This window comes from Ostrinia nubilalis, chromosome Z (assembly GCF_963855985.1).
Source record: "Ostrinia nubilalis chromosome Z, ilOstNubi1.1, whole genome shotgun sequence".
Taxonomy (NCBI): domain Eukaryota; kingdom Metazoa; phylum Arthropoda; class Insecta; order Lepidoptera; family Crambidae; genus Ostrinia; species Ostrinia nubilalis.
Genome location: NC_087119.1, coordinates 2,743,335 through 2,764,150, shown reverse-complemented (window position 1 = coordinate 2,764,150; position 20,816 = coordinate 2,743,335). Strand labels below are relative to the sequence as shown.

The window sequence follows — 20,816 nt, the reverse complement described above, 5'->3', positions numbered from 1 at the left end:
ATTGTTTTTAGTTAATTAAAGTTCGTATTTAGAATTGGAACAATTGTAAACCAGTGTCATTTACATCATTGAGTTTGCACTTGATACTGAGTGAGATCATTTTATACTGGACATTGCAATAGGGACAATGTTTGTGGCATTGCTTTCATCACTCTTTTTCCACTGCTTTATTTGTGATATCTGTGTGTTGTCTTTGTTTTATCATATCCGATGATAAAATCTTTTTTTCTTTATTTCTTACGCAGGTGTCGGTGTACTAATGAAACGTATGACAAAATATTATAGCGTTCATACGCTGTTAACCACGCGTTTGTTTATTTTGAGGCAGATTTTTATTAATTGATCTGCTTGGTAAACATAGCTCTATTTCAAATCGTCGATTTGTAGACTTTGAAGTATAAAACTTTACTCTTTGCCTAAGATAATGTAAACTTCATCAGTTAAAATGCATATTACTCTTCAACCAATATTTGTTTTAAAGTAATTAGCGTTCTTTAAACTGCAAGCTTCAGTTTGATAAACCTAAATGCTGGATGTGAATTAGTATAGAGGTACTGCAAACCAATTCTTTCCACCGTGGAACTTAGTATAGTAATGTTTGCTCGGCTTGTACGCTTGACTTGCTTGCTTGCATGTTGTCTAAGTAAAGTGACCTGATGTAGTAGTTTAATTGAATCGGACATCATCGGCATTAGGTCGTTTAGTCTCTAAATGGGAATACAACTCAGCCTCTCCATTTTACAAAGGCAAATGAAAGAGTTGGCCTACACTCCTGCTCTAGCCAGACGGTTTAGGGAGCCTCCCTTTATCCCTTAGTCGCCTTTTATCAAATCCACGCGAAGGGTGAGGGGTGGTCCTGTTCCATTTTACCGAAATGAAAGCCAAATCGGACATAGAACAATTTAAATTGTGTTGTATGCATTGCATCAAAGAAGGGTCCTTACGTCTAGTGTTGCCATAATCTCAGCCTGATACCCCCGAGCAGTGTCGGCGAGGAGTCTGCAAATATCATCAATCAACTTGAATGTATTCAAAGACACGGCAATGGCTCAGGTTCCATAAAGTAATCACAAATATAGATACGCTTAGGGTTGCCATTTGTCCGGAGTTTTTCCATTGATAGTTTTCCCGATTTTTTAATTTGCGATTTGGATGGGAAAATGTCGTGTACAGTAGCTCAAAACAAGCGATGTTTTACCAAACTTTTCCAGATTATTCTAGCTTAATTTCTACAGAAAAGTATGTAGGCACTGGAAATTTCTGTTCGTTTTCTATTCCATTTAATAGGGACTAGCTTCTTTGAAAACTTGTATGATAGTTACTACAAAAATACTAGTATAAAAAATATTAACCGTATTAAACTGAAAAATAAATGTTAAGCATTTAAGTAGGCTTAAAAATGTTTGTTTACAAATATAAAAGCCGAAAAACAGCTCTGCCAGTGTCTAATAGGTAAGCTGCTTACCTAATAAAATTTCAGAGCCCGTCTTCATAGTATAAATTTTAATATTAAATCTTTTCAGACAGCCTTTCAACAAAGGCTTCGCTTAGAGATAAATATTAATAATAGTTACATTATCGGCAGCATCGCACTTGTCTCACCCGAAGTTACATACATTTTAATGACTAAGGCTGGGTTGCACCATCTTACTTTGACTTTGACAAATGTCAATAATCTGTCATACAAAAAACACCGGTTATCGTTATAGTTACGATCAAAGTTAAGTGGTGCAACTCAGCCTTTGACATTGCTAGCGAAGAGATCTTTGTCTTGCCTTTTGTCGGGCTCGTCTACGCTACGAATTGTTAGTCGAATCGTTACCATTAAAATTTTATACATTTGGCCATACACGTGTAAGCAGACGTACTTATCCCGACAAGTCGCAGGTAGATTGCAGAGTAAGATATTGTATTGTGGAAAATTCTGGAAACTTCTTTGTTCGTTGAGCCACTAAAATGTGAACTTTGGACAACCTTAGTACATATTTTATGTGCGATTGGATATCTTGTCAATACATCATAAAACCTACTTAACTTTCACAAAATAAGTGTTTGATATACTGAAATTGTAAGTGTATAACGGAGTAATATTTGCCAATTAAAAGGCAGTTCATCATGATCAAAACAGTCAGCCATTATCGCTCTCAAACCAAAATGGAGTTATTATTAACCATCATCATAAATATATTAAATATAGCACCGTTAAAGATAATGGCTTCCATTCTGCCAAATTTTGATGAAGCTGTGATGAAAGAGATAATTAAATATTTGGCACTGCGTAACTGTAAATCATATCGTGAATATTAAACAGTAGACATTGCATTAACGCAATAAATTACAATAAACAAAAAAATTAACTTGTAATGGTTAATCTGAAAGAAAACTGTAGATGGCTCCACAGAGAATGCTCTGTAATAATGTATTTGTCGTTTAATTGTAAGTCAAAGGTAAATAAATTGACTTTATGTGAGCGAAATTTAGGCTTTGCCTTGTTTTTGCGTTATTTATAGACTGAATGCCACCCTCTTAGAATTTTCATATTATTATACATTATATGAAATGCCTTTTACTGTTATTGCGATGTTAAAGTTAATTATTTATTACTACCTTTCCGCCCGCGGCTTCGCCCGCGTGGAATTTTGTCTGTCACAGAAAAACTTTATCGCCTTTATTAAAACCGGGATAAAAACTATCCTATGTCCTTTCCTGGGACTCAAACTATCTCTATGCCAAATTTCATTCAGTGATTCAGTGGTTTAGGCGTGAAAGAGAGACAGACAGACAGACAGAGTTACTTTCGCATTTATAATATTAGTATAGATAGTATAGATTACGACGCAATTGTGAGAATGTGGATGGCTTTCAATATATCTCTTTAGCAATTAATATTATGGTTGTTTGTGGATTGCCCTTACAATATTCTAGACTGCAATTAGGTATATTAGGTATTATTACTAATGTAAATATTTTTCAGTCTGCAGTTGCCTAGACTCGAAGCGAAGCTAACCGCTGACTGTAACAGAGTTTCATGACAAATCGTCATTGGGACTGTAGATGAATTAATATTTGTGACAGGAATCGCTAGCTCTCTTTCATGCATTAAAAATGACGATGCGATTTGCAGGAACCACAAGTTTCTGCATTTGTGTTTTATTCGTTGTATTATAATTTAGAAGCTTTTAGGACTAGCAGAACAACGTCATTCAGTCTCTTAGATTAGCGGTTAGTTTTGCAAGTTAGAATAATATATTATTTATGTTTTATGCATGTAATATTTTTAGTATCAGTTACATAAATAATGTGCAGTTTTATTATTCTAATGCAGCTTTCGGCTTTTCAGAAAATCGAGGACAAGACGTCTGACCGCGACGATGAAACGGAAGATATGAGTAAGTACCATTTGTTATACCTACCAGAGTTCACCAACAAAGGGCTTAGTTTATTGAAGTTAATTTTTCAACGACATTTTTTTAAGTAACCGTAAAAGTTAAAAACTTAAAGATAAACAGTGTTATTGTGTCGTAGCAGAGTTTCGTTCCTTTTTTTGCAACTTCCTATGCGCTTTTATGTTGCGTTCACTTTCTGAATGACAAACATAATGTGTACGTCGGATTAAAAAACTTTGTTACAGTGAAAGATACCTACATTCTCCCATACTCGCTGACTAAAAATATTTTTACCTGCGAGAAAAAGTGTTAAACACTTGCAAATGTGAAATATGATCCTATATTCTTTTTGGGTACTTACTAAAGCAATTTATGAATAAAGTCTGTTGGTGAGCTCGGGCCTTAGTTGTAAACTTTGATTTTCAGTGTGTATTTCGGTTTAGTAGCGTCTTGCTACGGATTCTACGAATGTTGTTCTCGCTACAAATTGCGGCTACGGTAAACTTGATCGGACTGAGTGGACAACTCGATGCCCTGAAATTGAATTCTCGTAGCGGACTTGAGGCTGGAGTCTAGATACTCGTACTACGAACTAGTACGAACCTGCCGTGACACTTATGAGTGCAACCCGTATTCTACCACCTGATTGGGCTACGAGTAACTCAAAAAAATTGGATGAAGATGGAATCCGATTCCGTTGGAATTGATAGTTGTACATTTTTGCAGAACTTTGCGATGGAGTATTGCAATGAGGGATTTTAGCGTTCTAAATTACGACGATTAAGCGCATAGCGAGTTACTTTGCAAAAGCAATTTTCGATAATGACCGCTCCCACTAGGAGATCGGTCGGTAAAATGTGTCACGTTTTTGAAAAGTGAAATTAATTTAACGAGCATACAAGTGTGATGAAACTCCGCAAGTATAACGGAATGCATATTAAAAATGATGCAGCTCAATAGGGCAGCTTCCTGCGCGGTCGGATGCATTACATTGTCTTCATGCGAGAAAGGAATTCAATAGCAAACTCGTTCTAGCCCGGAATTTATTTATATTGAAACGTGGCTGCGGATTTCTATTTCTCTTTCGATTGTTTTAAAATAAGGTAAATATTTACAGATAGCAAGTATGTAAAATATTAAATAGAGAGTTCATTTTAAAGAGTAATTGCCTCAGACTTGCAAAGTACCTAGGTATCAAGCTTTTACTTTATGCCACCAATTACAAAAAACTTAAAACTTTAGAAGAGTCACTGTCTTATCGTGATTTTATTACTTTCGTTTTCAAGTACGAGTAAAATGCAACGCGCATTAATCACAATTTATGAAATAACGACTAACTACGAGAAAACTTTTCCAGTGTAGGTACAAATATGCCTTAACGATCGTCCAGCTGTGAATTTATTCGAATGCATTTCGTTCTCTCGAAACGTTCTATTAAAAAGCGAGCTCGTCGATGCCCCAACCGCTCGTTATGATTTACCTATATCTATAGCTATATGTATTGTCTGTAACAATGACGCATCGTCCGTGGTCAGCCACCCTCATGGTTAGAAGTTTCGAACTTCTGCACAGGTGGAGGGGAGTTCGACAAATGACCAATTTCAATACGCATTGGGGCTTTGAACACCGATATGTTAGCTATACGAATCTGTTGATGTGAGGGCAGTATTTCGTGTAGGACGCTTCTAAGATGCCCCTGGGCCTGCGAGTGTCTATAGGCGACGGTAATCATTCACCTGCCTCCTGTCCCATAAAAATACTTACACCAGCTTTTTAAGTTGAAGACACTTAAAAAAAGGCTGGCGATAGTGAATTACTTCTTAATTACGCAAAGGATGTTGATACGATTTTAACTGCTACATAGAGATTTTTAAAATAAATTATTTATTAATTTTTACGGACGATGGAAAACTAAGTTGAACATTATTTTGCAGCAGACATGTAGTTTACTGACGACTGAAGTATAACATTATTACGGGTAAGTTTTTGAATAAAAAACAAGTTTTGAACTCAAGTCTTCTAAATTATATTAAGTACATCAATCAAATAATTATAGCCCTAATAAGTTTGGAGAATAGTCCGTGATGTTAAGTACCTACTTTAATTTGCTTTTTATGTTGACTCACAAGAAACTAGTTTCTTCTAAGTATGAAATATAAATTCAAAACGAAGCTTTACATCTTTCTCTAAATAGTTAAGTATGCTATAGATTTTGTAGTTACCTTGCACATGGCATATAAACTACTAATAAAACTCATTGTATATGGCGGCTTTTGCGATCCCAGTAATAATATCCCAGTATACCATTTTTGTTAATTGGTTCCCATTCATATTTCCATATTTTTAGTTCTTCATTAGAACTACGAGTTTGGTTTGTAGTTCAAAATCGACAGAAATTTTATCTCTGGATGGTTGAGGTGTTCCGTGTAGCCAGGTTCGTAATTAACCGGTAGCCAATCATGTACGTTTCAGCGGCTCTCCACGCTCCAGCGACAGTGCTCGAATATGTACACTCGCATAATCTGCGTTCACCACTGACAAACAAATTCAAACGCAATCCAAATCCTGTAAACCAATTTCGACCGTACTCGATAGAAATACCAGCTAAATTCCGACCAAGCCCTCTCCCGATATGCGTCTGTCGCATTTTCAACTGAACATTTCAAAAATATTGGTCTGACACCGAGCTTAGCGTCCTCGTAAAAGCGATTTCGAGTAGATAAATGTGCTATCCAACTGAATTTTATTTATATTCCTAAAAATATTTACATTTTCAACTGTACTGCAGATTTGCTGAATCATCTTTCATTCATGAATTGTTGGACGGTCCTCTAAAAAATTAATTCAGTGACAAAAAGTCCCATGTCAAAAATGGATTGTTAAAAGCATTTCACACTTAATGAAGGTAACACGAATAACTTAGTGCCTAATTCTCAGTAAAATCACAATTATTGTTGCTGAACTTACCGCTTAGCGCTAAAGCCGACTTATAGTCCAGTCAATGAATGCTTTAACGACGGTGTAGAGAGAAATCCGTGGAACACAATTTCTGGTCTCGAGACTTTATTTAGACTAGTTAGGAGGTGAACATAGCAAAAGTCCCCGCCCTTAGCCCCTGAGCCGGCGGAGAGAGGGGGGTTTAAAGGTACCACTTTTCGGTTTTTCGCTTAATCCTCGGAAACTATGCGTCCTAGTCTCATGACTGCTATGAACCAAAAAAAGCTTATTCAATTTGCTATAGGTGAGACAGTCAAGTTTTTCTATATCTTGTATAGTTTTCGCGGCATCTGCTCTAGAAGGTCTGTAATATTGGAAATTTTATTTATGTCTTACATGTTCCCATCAAGAGAAAATCGACAAAATCAACATTGAGCTAATATTCTAGACATGCGGAAGCATGTTAAGCCCAGTTCCAGGGAGGGGACTGCACCGTGCGTATATTTAGACTAACAACTTGGAGCCACTTTTGACTCCTCATCACTCAAAAACTATTGTGCATTAACACTTCAAATTTGGCTCATGTGTTGAGACTTGCAAGATAAACATCAGATTCAAATTTCATGAACATACCTCAAACGTTTATTTAGGTATTGACGTTCAAAAATCGACATTTAAGACACTAAAATCTATCTATCACCTGTGAAATGTCAAAATTTACTGGTTTTTTATTTGTTCCTTTGTATTTACACAACTACCTATCTGGATGCCAAATTTGAACCTTCAAGGTCATCTGGAAGTGGTTAGAATTTGGTCTATATGTCAGACATATAGATTTTTGAACGCCAATACCTAAAGAACCGTTTGAGGTATATTTATGAAATTTAAAGCTGATGTTTATCTTGCAAGTCTTAACACATGAGCCAAATTTGAAGTGTTAATGCACAGTAGTTTTTGAGTGATGAGGAGTCAAAAGTGGCTCCAAGTGGTTCGTCTAAATATACGCACGGTGCAGTCCCCTCCCTGGAACTAGGCTTAACATGCTCCTGCGTGTCTATAATATTAGCTCAATGTTGATTTAGTCGATTTTCTCCTGATGGGAACATGTAAGACAAAAATAAAATTTCCAATATTACAGACCTTCTACAGCAGATGCCGTGAAAACTATACAAGATATAGAAAAACTTGATTGCCTCACCTGTAGCAAATTGAATAAGCTTTTTTTGGTTCATAGTAGTCATGTCACTAGGACGCATAGTTTCCGAGGATTAAGCGAAAAACCGAAAAGTGGTACCTTTAAACCCCCCTCTCCCCGCCGGCTCAAGGGCTCAGGGCGGGGACTTTTGCTATGTTCACCTCCTAACTAACCTAAATAAAGTCCCGAAATCAGAAATTGTGTTCCACGGTTTTCCATCTATAATGCTTTATTGACTGGACTATTAGCTAGCCGCAGCCACAGCAGACATTTTCATTTTTGTAGCAGTAGGTCAGTCGTAAAAAAACTGGAAATGTATTGGAGCTTTTCACACAGACACTTATTTGTACGAATTAGTTGGCGTGCCGTAAAATTATCAGATCTATTTTTATCATAGATTAAGAGCTGGTGAACGCCAGACCTACGTCATTTTAGAAAACCGTTATACCATAAAAGCTGATTTTTATATATGTACAATAATTGGGCAATAATTAGAAGTAGTTTCTTCGTCAGCCAGACAGTTTTGACAGTTCCAACTCCTTGCCAGACAGATTTTTTAGGATAGCTGCCAAAGCCACGATTACCCAAACTTCATGATTCACCAACATCCTAACCTATATTGGGAGCATACGCTGACAAACTTTCAGCTTTTATAAAATGACGTAGGTCTGGCGTTCACTAGCTCTTAGTCTATCAGACAAACATTATAAAATATGACAAAATGTTTGACAAACATTTCAGTGGACGTACTGTTCGTACCGTGTATACTGTGCCCGAGCGGTCGGCTTCGTATTTCACTGAATACCCCACTTGGGATTTAAGCTTTTAGATTTAAGAGTTAGTTCACAGATTTTCTAATTTTCAACTTTCCGCTCTGCTTTAGTCAAAGAATTTTAGATAAATCTTGACGTTGTTAGATTTTACTTCAAGTATCAATGTTAACTTTCGAATTACCAATGAATAAGTTTTCCTTTTTTGAATTAGCAGATTTTAAAGATAGAGCTTTATAAATTCATTGCATTTTACATTGCTACGATTCTGCAATCCCGTGGGCAATATCAGAATCAGTTACTGTTTGCAGCCGTAAATAAATAAACAGTATCCTAATGGTAAAATGATGCTTTTGTCGGCGTAGAAGTGCTTTCGTTTGCTAAGCTATTTTACGACGAATGTGCTAAACCGTTGATAAGGCTAATCGGTATGAGCTGTTATCAATACATTGAGAACAGTTGCTATATAATACCCTGTTGTGATGTTTAGTGAAATACGCTCCATTTCATAATCGTAATGTTGGAGAGTTCATGGAGTAAATACATTTGTGAATGATGTTTGGTTCACGTTCTGAATTTCTAGTAAACAAAGCTTTGAATGGTACCTACAAGTGCCTATCTAATCATAATTGCACAAATATCCCTGTGTGATTGGTATTGAAGTAATTTTAATACTTGTTTTTTATCCAGATGCCATAACGACTTTATGACTATTTAGTTCAAGCAATTATCTACCAAATCCTACGAGTACGTTAGGCGTTTAATATCACACGCATGTACTACATTAAGTCTTCTATTTTTATGCGTAATCCAGAACACCCAATCAATATTTTGTTTAGAGAAATATAAAAACTTTTGATACAGCGCCTCTTGTTGGTAAAGCGCCGTAAAAAGTTATTAAGCCTTTAACTTTCAATAAAGTTATAACCGTGCAATGAATAGCGAAATTAACTTTTCTCAATGTTACCAAGGAAAATATTATTTTTACCACATCTTATCTGATCGAAATTAAGTCATCTTCTTAGAAGAAACAGGAATTGAAATCAGCTGTTCTGTGAAATTTAATCTCCGCGCAGGTTGGGACCACCTCCTATTTTTGGTGTGATCAAATTAAGGAGTTAATGTCAAAGTGGGGAGTTCTGATCCAGAAGTTCGTAGTTTAAAATTCTGCACCAGAAAAACAACTCAAACTAAGATAGACCCTTTGTTATTTTCTTGGAAACTTCCTCCCTGGTGCGGGTCCGGTAATCGTTTTTTGAGCTCTAGTTTTGCCGACATCGAAACTTTCAGGAGGACCTAGTTAAGTAATATTCAATATTCAATCGCCAATAAAAATTGAGTTTTACCTTATGTGATAGTGTATTTTGGTGGCTCTTGTGAGTGTCTCGTCACACACATGTTGATGCGAAGGAAACTTTTTGATCGTTTTGTCGATAGCGAGAAGTCACCGTCAAATGACAGGTGCATCTCTTCTCCGAACACTATTTTGTGAGCTTTTCTCAAGAATTTTCAATTTCCGAATGTCCCCTTTCCCACAAGATGTCTTTTCGTGAAATATGCTTTTTATAAAGACTTTGTAACAAACTAGCAAGTTGCAATAAAATAATGGTGCTTTTTAAAGGAAAATATAACTTTCAATTTTATTTCTTTTCTTATTCAGATGGCGAGTGTAGGCTGGGTAATAGAAGAAATTGTGATCTCAGACTTGTCTTTAATCCATTATTAGCTTTTGTATAGCACGGCAATTGTAAAAGCAGCCTTACTTTGAATCTCCCTACATTGTGCTAAGGTCGTGAATCGTTAAAACATCGACATACAATGCTAAAGGGTTATTTCGATTAATGTTACATTGTCTAGCCGCTGTGACGTAGAATGTGGGAATCGAATCGCACCAGAGCATTATCTGCAGCCTGTGTCAACGTCACTGCACCCGAGTGAGATATGGCTGTAACGCTGCAACCGCTAGTTCCCAACGAGTCACACCGAAACGAGTAACACGGTTACATGTTGGGAAAAAAATATCCCATCCCGTCACACTGTTACTGGTTTACTCATTAAGTACCTTTAACGTCAGGATGAAAGAAAATACATTAAATATCAAAATACGTAATCTAAAGCCTAGTGTAGAGAATACTGGTTACAGTGTGACCGACGAGTAACTTGTGTGACTTGATGGGAATTGTTTTCCCAGCGAGTAACAGTGTTACTCGTTTCGACGTGATTCGTTTGGGACAACCGTCTGCAACTTGTTCACAAATGCAGGAGCTTGCGGTGTCCGGAAATCGCTTCAACGATCATGGATGCAAGGAAATTATCCGCAGCGCTGCGGGCGTCTCGTCGCTAGGTACACACCAATATCGGAAAAGCTTTGGGAATACTCAGCGAACCCCCTAGAGGGTTTTACAGTTTTCATTCATCAAAATAAATAGACGGTGTAGACATTGTTGTTGACGGAGATGTATTGTGATTATGCCTGTTTTATTATTAGGTATAAATTACTTCATGAAGAGAATTTCAGTCAGAATAAATCTTATATCCTTTTATAGGTAGGTACCTATAATCTATATGAGTGAAGAGACATCGATAAAAATAACTTAACATTTGTAAAGTTTGAAACAAAATATGACGAATACTTATAACAATAAAAGTTGATGACATTTAGGACGTTATTGCTTCTGAAAATTTAATTTAATTACAAATTAAAAATTAACAGCACAATAACTACGTAGGTATAATAACCATGAAATCAACGTTTACTTATGAATAATTAATTCATGAATTCGTAAAATATGTATTGTCAACAATTTTAGAACTAATAATTTTGTAGGAAATTGCGATATCATAATATATTTAGAAGTATTTGAACTAATCAAATCTACGTCGGCTGTTAGTACATCAACAGCTGATTACGTACTAGGGATTATGAGATACCATTTATTCACTATGTATGGCTTGTCTTTTATAAAACATATCAATTAGATCTTATGATTGCCTTATTAAGGTACGCGTCCACTGTTCCAATAATTACGTGTGCGATTTTAATATTGATATTACTAAAACTTCCGGAAAAAGGAACAAGCGTACTTACCTACGCGTTATAATAATGATGATATTGATAAGTTTTGAAAAGAAATTATTGATATGTAGCACATTAGGCTATTCATGTTTGTATCAAATCAAATATATTTATTTTGCGAACATGGGTATTACAAGTTGGTGTTACAAGTATTTTAGTGTCTCCATCTTCCATGCAAAGGCATGCAAAATTATAAATAAAACTTATCAATTTTCATTTAGATAAAAAAGCGCGCGTGTAGCGAAATAGCTCCTAATAGATAGCACAAGATGCCAAAATTGAGACAACAGAAATCAATCGTTACTGCGGCATCATGCAACCGCTTAGGGTTTGATGAGGCATCTACTAATGCTGTGCAGAAATAAATTATTCATAGTTTCTGCCCGTAACTTCGTCCGCGTGGAATAGTTACTTGTCTTAGCGTGATGACATAATAATATAGCCTATAGCTTTCTTCAATAAATAAGCTATCTAACACTGAAAGAATTTTTCAAATCGGACCAGTAATTCCTGAGATAAGCGTGTTCAAGCAAACAAACTGTTCAGCTTTAGAATGTTAGTATAGATTCTAAGAGAGATTATTCAATCCGATCTAATCATCACAGGGGGATAAGAGAATAAATAGTATTTATGCGACGAACGTCCGTACGGATGCCGTGATTAATGGTTTAATTAAATGATGATGCCTCGCTCGGTTCGTGCGTTACGAGCTAGTGGATGCGCACCTTTAGCAATACTTGATTTAACGTCGGCGATATGAAGTATTACCTATTTCGGTATTTGATTTTATCTCAATCGGCTACCTTCATTAGTTTGTTTGTTAACTGATTACAGCTACCGAAATGTTTTATAACAGTTGTGTTACGAATGCGTAGGTATCTATTATAAAATTAATTTAAAGTATGTGCCTAAAACAAATTAATATTTTAGTGTAAGTCATATTATCACATTTTTTCAAACTTTCTTACATCTAAATAAATGAGACAGGATCTTGGAGTCTTCTAAAAAATTCGAAAATCGAAAATTCTTTAAAATAACTTTAAAGCTGATTTAAATGTACGTGTGTTTGTGTGTTAAGGCTGCGGTCACACTAATCAATCCGTCGCATGCGCATTGATTTTCTCATCATATTATCTGCTTAATGTTTTAGCAGGAAGAAATCAAACGCAATATTACTTAGTCTAATACTCTAATACAAAGTTTTGGTCTTTGATTTGATTTAAAAGCATATAAACACACTAGTAGCCTTACTCAGCGACGTAGCTCATACATTATTGCGTTGTTGCGAACCAAATTAGGTGTCTAGTTGTTTAATTGCGTTTATAATAATTGCCGTGACATGCTGTTGACACGCAAATCGTCCACCCGGGGAACACATATCGCTGCTATACTGCATGAATGGTTTAAGCCATGTATTCATTAGGCAACATTTGTTGATAAACACTGTTTATAAACTAATAATAATAATAATAATAATAAATCTTTATTAATTTCTTCACAAGTAAGTTTCCAATTACATGTACTAACAATAAAACGCATTTTTTAAACAATATTACTTATTGTGAAGACTGGTGCTTGATATGGGTTGAGACAACCTGTAATACAAGACACCAGGTCTCCACCTCTTAAACCGAAAATAACACAATAGAAAGAATGCTTCTAAACTAAACTAACATGGCAATACAAGAATTAATGCAATATAAGGTTTATTTTCTTACTGATTATGTTAGAAAAGACATAATTTAAACGTGTGGAGTGTGGTGAGTGAGAGTTGTGTGGTGGGTGGTGTGAGGTGTAAGGTGTAACGTGTGTGATAGTGTAGAAGTTTCTTACTTTGTTCGTATTCTTATAGAGTAACGTAAGTTACATGAAACCAAGAATAGATAAAGTCAAGAAGATTAAATAATTAAATTTTATTTTATTTAGGGGCGTAATTTAAATTTATTTTAGGGGCGTAAGTAGGGGACGAATATCATTTTCATTTAATGCTAATAGGTGTTTAAATAATGGCTCTTTAATTTGTCTGCTTGTAAACGTTCTGAGATTCAGTTTATTTTGTAACATATTGTACAATCTGGGAGCTAGAAATTTGTAGGATCTTTGTGCAAACTGGGTTTTGAAGAATGGTACATTACAGCGGTTTAGTCTAGTGCCGGGATCAGGGGTGATTAAAACAGAATTACTATGGAATCTACGTATGGTTTGATAAATGAAAAGTTTTCGTACATTTAGTTGTTTTACTTTCTCATAGAGCAACGTTGTGGGGTGTCGAATTGGCAGGGACATAAGAACTTTTAATACTGCCCTTTGAGCTCTTTCAAGCTGGAGAAAGTGTACTTGAGCAGATCCTCCCCAAATGCAGATACAATAACACAAGACAGATTCACCTAGCGCTTTATAGATTTTAATCAGGAGAGGGAAATCAGCTACAGTTCTAAGGTTTTTAAATACAAACATTAACTTTCTAATACGTCCGGTAATAAGTGACAGATGTGATTCCCAATTCAAGTGTTCATCGATCATGATGCCCAGATATTTGATGGTATTGGTACGAATTAGAATGGGGCAATTACATCGCAAAGGAGTGTTGGTCTCTATATTACAAGGGTAGGTGTGTATTGTCATCGAGAAAGTGTCATCAGGCCGGCCAGAATTAGTTATGCTAAAGCAGATATATTTGGTTTTGCTTGTGTTCAAAGAGAGTAGACTATTTTCGAGCCAGGTAGTAACCATTGAGAGGCCACTTTCAGCGCATTGCTTGACATTTTCCCATGAAGATCCATGAAATATGAGGGCTGTATCATCTGCAAACATCAATAACTCACCATTGTGTAATTGCATATTACATAGTTCATTAATGTACACAAGGAATAGCGTTGGACCTAAGATACTGCCCTGAGGAACTCCATAGGTACATGAGGCGGTATTGCTCATTTGCCCTTCGACTCGAACCATTTGATTTCGATCACTTAGGTAGCAAGAAAACCAATCAAGTGTGACTCCCCTGATGCCCAAATTCTCCATTCGTGAAATCAGTATTGGAATTGAGACTGTGTCGAAAGCCTTCTGCAAGTCAAGAAATATGCCTATACATTTTTGTTTTTCATCTAGTACGTTATATATTTTGGAAGTTAATTTAAGAACTGCGTCTTCAGTAGAGGTTTTTGTTCTGAATCCATATTGGTTAGGCGCCAGTAACTCTTTTGATTCTAAATATCTGATTAATCGTTTGGCAGCCAGTTTTTCAATTATTTTTGATAAAGATGAGAGAAGGGAAATCGGTCTATAATTTGAGGGATTAGAGGTATCACCTGTTTTATGAATAGGGGAAACAATAGCTTTTTTGCAGATGTCAGGGAAGACACCAGTTGTGAAACTAATGTTACATAAATGTGCTATGGGCTTACTGAGGGTGGTTTTGCAAGTTTTATAAAACTCGTTTGAGATATTGTCCCAGCCTGGGGCACAACTAGATTTAAGATTATTTATTATTGCTGTGACTTCGTAATGATCTGTTAGATAGAGAGACATGGATTCGGATGGACCATTTTTCTTTCTGGATTTGCTTGCTAGTACTGTTTCATTTACACAAAGTTTATTGAGGGTAATATTTGCCAGATCGTTTCCTACAGATGTAAAGTAATTGTTAACATGATCAAGTGAATCGGTCGGATTGTCTCTGATCCCAAGTAGGTTGCTAGTAGATTGGTTTTTGGGTTTAAGATTACCAACTTCTTTTATAATTTTCCAGGTAGCTTTAGCATTGTTTAAGTTTTTGGCCAATTGGATCTTATAATATTTTTGTTTAAGAGTTTTGACAATTTTGGTGCACCAATTGCGATACGTATTATAAAACATTTTCAAACTATCATTGTATTGTTTTTTTAAGGATTTGTGAATTCTGTTTCTTTTTGCTAATGATCTGATAACACCTGCAGTTATCCACGGCTTGAGAGGATTTCGTTTTTTTGATAATTCTATGGAGACAGAAAAATTACTGATAGCGTGTTGAACTCGATTAATCAAGAATTCCGCACACCAGTTGGCATCAGTGCTCTCGTAATACTCCTTCCAAGAAGATTCTTCCAAATAGGCTTCTATAGCGTTGTAATTTAACTTAGATTTTATTTTTAGTACATTAGTTTTATGTGAATAGTAGACATTGTTTGAATAAAACAAAATGGGCGAATGATCTGTAATATTTGTTCCCTCAAAGACAGCCGTTTCCCAAGGAAATTGACATTTGCCCATGAAGTGATCAAGACAGGTGTTCGATGGAGTTCTTGTTGCCATCGTAATACCTTGGACTAACCCATTTGCAGCTAGAACATCGAGATATTCTGCCGTATCACTGCAGCCGGCGTTGAGCGTATCAATATTTAAATCTCCTGTGAGGATTATCGATTTTGTTTTAATTGTATTTAGTAATTTATTAAGGGAGTCAATAAAATTGGTTAGATTTTTAAAGCTTGGGGAACGATATAGGCATATGATTGATAGCTTCTGATCTAAGTCCACAACAAGACAGTTGCAATCAGACATGTATTCCGGTTCATAAATATTAGTTTTTAGGTAATCGGCGACATAGACAACTACTCCATCATTTTGATTGTAGCTTTTTTTTGTATGGTATGCGTTGTAGTTACTAATCGAGGGAAGAATAGAGTCCGCTGCGGTCCAACACTCACTAAATGCAAAAACATCAACGTGAACATCTATGTAGGATGAGAATAATAGGAAGTTATCTAAGTTTTTATTGATACTGCGAATATTATGACTTAAAATGCATAGTGATTTTGCATTATGTGTTGTTCTAGGTGTAAGAAACTGTGAGCAAGTGTCGGGGCTTAATATTTGGTGACATTTAATAGCGTCTGTCTCGTCAATAATATCATTTATAATTTTATTTGTAGTACCCATATTGGACTTAATAAGATATAATAACAAGCAGATTGACTGAAACACATAAGAAAACTTTTAAAAGAAAAATATCTATTTGTGTTTCTGAGAAAAACTCTGGGTATATTCTTATGGTAATAATGTCCTAGTATTGCCAGCCCCATCGTGTAAAGTATGTGTATGTGTGTGTTTATGAGTATCATATTTAAGTGTATGTATGAGTTTATGTTATTGTATTTTGCGTGTATGATGAGTAGGAGAGAATTTATATACAATGATAAACAAGATAAATTAAAATAATCTAAACAACATGCATCTAGTCATTTGGATGACGACTCCGGTACTGGTAAGTCCTCTTCAGAAGTAATTTTTAGCGCCCTTAATCCTTCCCTTTGTCTTAGGTACACGGTCCCATGCGATGTCCAACAATACTGGTATTTATTTTCAGTAGCAAAGTCTCTTGCCATGCGGAAAAGCTTCTTCGCCTTAAAGGTGAGTGATTCCGAGATGAAGATACGACGTTCCGGACCACTTATATGCAGATGCTTTGTATTTAGCTTATTGGACGAGTACTGGGCATTATATGACTTTAATCCAGATAAAAGTCTCTCTTTACATGTGCTGCTAACAAAGTCAACAATAATTGGCTTGTTTGTTTCTATTTTCGTATTAATTCTGTATAATGCCTTTATTTCTCCATCGCCTATGTTCACGCCAATCGCAGAGCAGATGTTTTGAAAAGATTTTCGTAAATCTTGAATTGTTTCCAGGCCAGTTGGTTTTGGTATGTTTCGTATTTCCACTTCATTTGATTTTGATTTCCGTTCTAATTGTTCAATTTTTCTTTCAAGTGTGTCAATGTAATTTCGGCTTTCCTTTTGTTCTTTTCTAAGACTGTCTATTTCTTCCCGCATTTCGTCGTACTTCTGGCTCAAAAAGTCTAGCGACTTGACAATTTCGTCATTTTGCTCTTTAATAACCGTCACAGAGTTTTGTATTGAGGAAAGTTTTTGGTTTTGTGAATCAGTAAAATTATTGAACATAGTTCTCATCTCTGACATAAATTCGCGCATTACTATCTCCTGGTCTGATTGAAATTTACGCTTGCTTACATTGCGCATGGTGACAGTATCCAGTGCTGCGTCCGCTTCCGCACTTAGCTGTTGTGACGTCGTGGGCAGGGCGGGCGCGGCAGCCGAGGCTGCGGGCTTCCGCGCGGGGGCCGGGGGTGCGGGGGACATCGACGCAGGAGTGTGTGGAGGTGTACGTTTGAGAGACATCGCGAAGTACCAGGATCTCAGAAGTTAAAGCGGCTCGTTTCGCAGACAGCGGTCAGGGGTCTCTCTATGTTGGTCGGTATCGACACTTTAGTACAAACTTGCTTTCCGTCCAGTTTAAGTTGACCCTCTAGTTTACCTTGTGCGAGTGTGAGTGGGATGAATAGAGGTTTGTTTATCGCTACGTAAAGTTGACTTACGTGAATCGCAGCTTGTTTGTTTCTATGTTTGTAGCTTCTGCCGTTTTATGCGCTCCTATTTATTGTAATGAATTTACGGTTTCCACTTTCGAATTAAATTATTAAAAACTACTTCACTAGCTTTGAGTAAACACGTCCGACACAGTCGGGGTCCAAGAGGGGAGGGACTGTTCATAAACGATGTTTCATAATGTTTCATCATCTCTGTAAACAGTCCATAAACATAGGTGATGAAACATTGTTTATGATACATGTTGCCGTGCTCCCCGCTATGAGTGGAGAGCAAGTGTGGACGGCCAAGTTTCAGAAACCTGTGTTTATGGTAAACTTGTTTCACACTAGTCATAAACAGTTTATCAACAAATGTTGCCTAATGAATACATGGCTTAATTGGTACGCATAGCCATATAGCAATAACAAATGTATGAGTTGATTTGCTAATATTATAGCCTAACACTGCGTAGTACACAAAAATAACCTCAAAAAGAACAGTTCCATATGCCTCTGAATTACAAATCGCTTACGCGATAAAATTATCACTGGCGTTGCAAAACAAATCAGCATATTTACAAGTATCGATATCGCGACTCCATAGAGCGGCGACTATCGGGTCCCACGTGGGTTATCCGATAAGGATAACATATGTCGCAGTCAGATATTTAAATTAGATAGTGAGTTAGACAGGTAAATAACATCTAATTGGGTATATCTCGGGCTGTTGTCACGTTATTATTTAAAAATGTGGCGGGAGTTATATCACATTATTAAGTTGTAAATGTAATAGTTGTTATTTTGCAATAAAAAATACTGTACAACATTATCATGATTACCTACCATCAGTCTAGAGATATCAAATGGATAGCATTCTTCTACAAACTTACGATGGAGATGAACCATATATGACAGTATTCCATGACTCCTTCCAACCTTCAGTAAGTCAGGTCATCCGACCATTGGGCAGGAGTTGGCAATACATACTAAGTTCAAGTTTTGTAATCTCGATATGAAAAATATAAATGGGACAGTAAATCGCATAAAAAGAGTTAAGTGACCGTTGACCAAGCCAAATGGTTAAATGAAATGAATTAACCATTTGTCTCATTGATCTCGGACAATTCATTAAGACATCTCGCCAGTGGGGTCCAATTCTGCCAATTCAATAGATAAATTAATCACATTCGCACTATACTCAAGTTTGTCAGTTTTATTTACAATTATATTGATTCCAATTAAAAATTCAGAAGTCGGTGATTAGATTCATTAATATTCAGACTGCAAACTGATTCCAACAATAAAATGGAAACAGGATTGAAATAGAAGTAGATGAATGACGTTATTATATTATGGTCTTCATTGAATTTCGTCAGTGACAACTAACGTTCTGCAGTAATAGCGAACTTTTTTTTTTTTTTTTTTTTTTTTTTTTATGTGATAGGAGGCAAACTTAGAACTAATATAGAAAAATACTCAACCGTGTCATGAGTGAAATGGTCCTGCGGGGTATAAAGTTATTTTTGCTTCAAGTATCATTTTTATCTGAAATGCAGTTCCAGCAAAAGCATGCCTTATTTCAAACCCCAACTAAAAAGTCGCAGCTTAAGACATCGTCGACATATCTTCCCTCCACTTGTCCATCGATGTGATATATTACTTAATTGATCGCTGTCGTTTAGTAACCGATTTCACAATCGGTCCGCGTCTCACAATTAAACAATATTACGGCTGTAATTGTTACCTTTTAGGGCCGTATCGATTATGATTTAGGTCATCGCGCCGATAACACCGTTACTAATCAGCCTTGCTCACTAAATTTATCTTGTTCTACACACACGCTGCGATTTACACGATTGGGTGTTAATACTGATAAACTGTTCATGAACTAACTTAGTACTTTCGGTGTACTGAAAGGTGTCAAAACCTGTTTTTAAAACGCCCGCGTTTAGCATTAATACATTACTCGTACCAGCGGTATTATCGCGATTAGATAACTTTTAATGCACATATAAACATGCATGACTCAACTGCCACAGGCTGTACTTACAAATTGCTCTCTGAAGGATCCGAAATCGCGACCGCTTGCTTGTTGTCAAATGGTTAACAAACCATGGACTACATTATCTACATATTTTACAAAACTCTATTTTTTTCCATAATAAAATTTAGCCTATGTTACTCGTGGATAATGTAGCTTTCGAATGGTGAAAGAATTTTTAAAAACGGTCCAGTAGTTTTTGAGCCTATTCATTACAACCAAACAAACAAAGTTTTCCTCTTTATAATATTAGTGTAGAAGACAAACTCCATACTAAGCGCGATCGAGCTACGCGCACATAGGCCATAGTTTTACAATTTTGTTTGATAAGGTTCTTTTTAAAATAGAAAAAGGTGTAACGTCTCGGTTTTTTTAGTCCTGAAACATTGGCTTGAACAATAATTCTACGACAGTCTTATCCTATCCTACTTTCAATGTCACCCAGTATTGAAAATGATTGAGGCGCTCGCCAAATAGTGGTTCTCAATTTCAAAAACCTCAGAGTGAATATCGGAGCGGAAATCCCAAGAAACTCCTGGAGCTTGTCGAAGGTAGTTGACTTTGAAAAGGTCAAAGTAGACGATTCAATGTCACTGCTTAAGTGTTAACTTTTGCCTACCCTTCGGGATGCGGTTATCTCGCATAGTTCTTGCCTTAGTTGCGCAAGTGGTCGTCAGATTACTAGTATGGGTTAAGCGAAGTTAATAGTGAGCAAATGTCTTTAAGGTTGGGTACTATTAAGTCTTATTGACCCTGCTATACTTATTTATGTTGGGTAATCTTTAAATAAGTATTTTTTCTGAATTAAATTAAAATCCTGTTATTATAAACGAAAGAAAAAAAATCTTTCAAAAATGTTTTTCAAAACAAATCTTTATTAGGTTCTAGATGATCTACTATCGGGATGTGGGAGTACTTTATGTTGGCAACATTGATAAACAAGATCTAGGTCTATTAGAACGACATGGACTTTTACGATGAATTGGACATCCTATTCGTATTACGAGGCCTCATTCTTCTAGAACTAAGTAGATTCTAGAAGGC

General features: G+C 36.1%; 1 protein-coding gene across 1 annotated transcript in view; it reads left to right on the top strand.

Annotated features, from left to right (window-relative positions):
• The window catches only part of LOC135087005 (probable 3',5'-cyclic phosphodiesterase pde-1), a 131,991-nt gene that overhangs the window by 8,884 nt on the left and 102,291 nt on the right, over window positions 1-20,816 (top strand). The window contains exon 2 of the mRNA XM_063981862.1: window positions 3,341-3,389. Within this exon, the coding sequence (XP_063837932.1) occupies window positions 3,341-3,389 (49 nt within the window). The remainder of the gene's footprint in view (window positions 1-3,340; window positions 3,390-20,816) is intronic.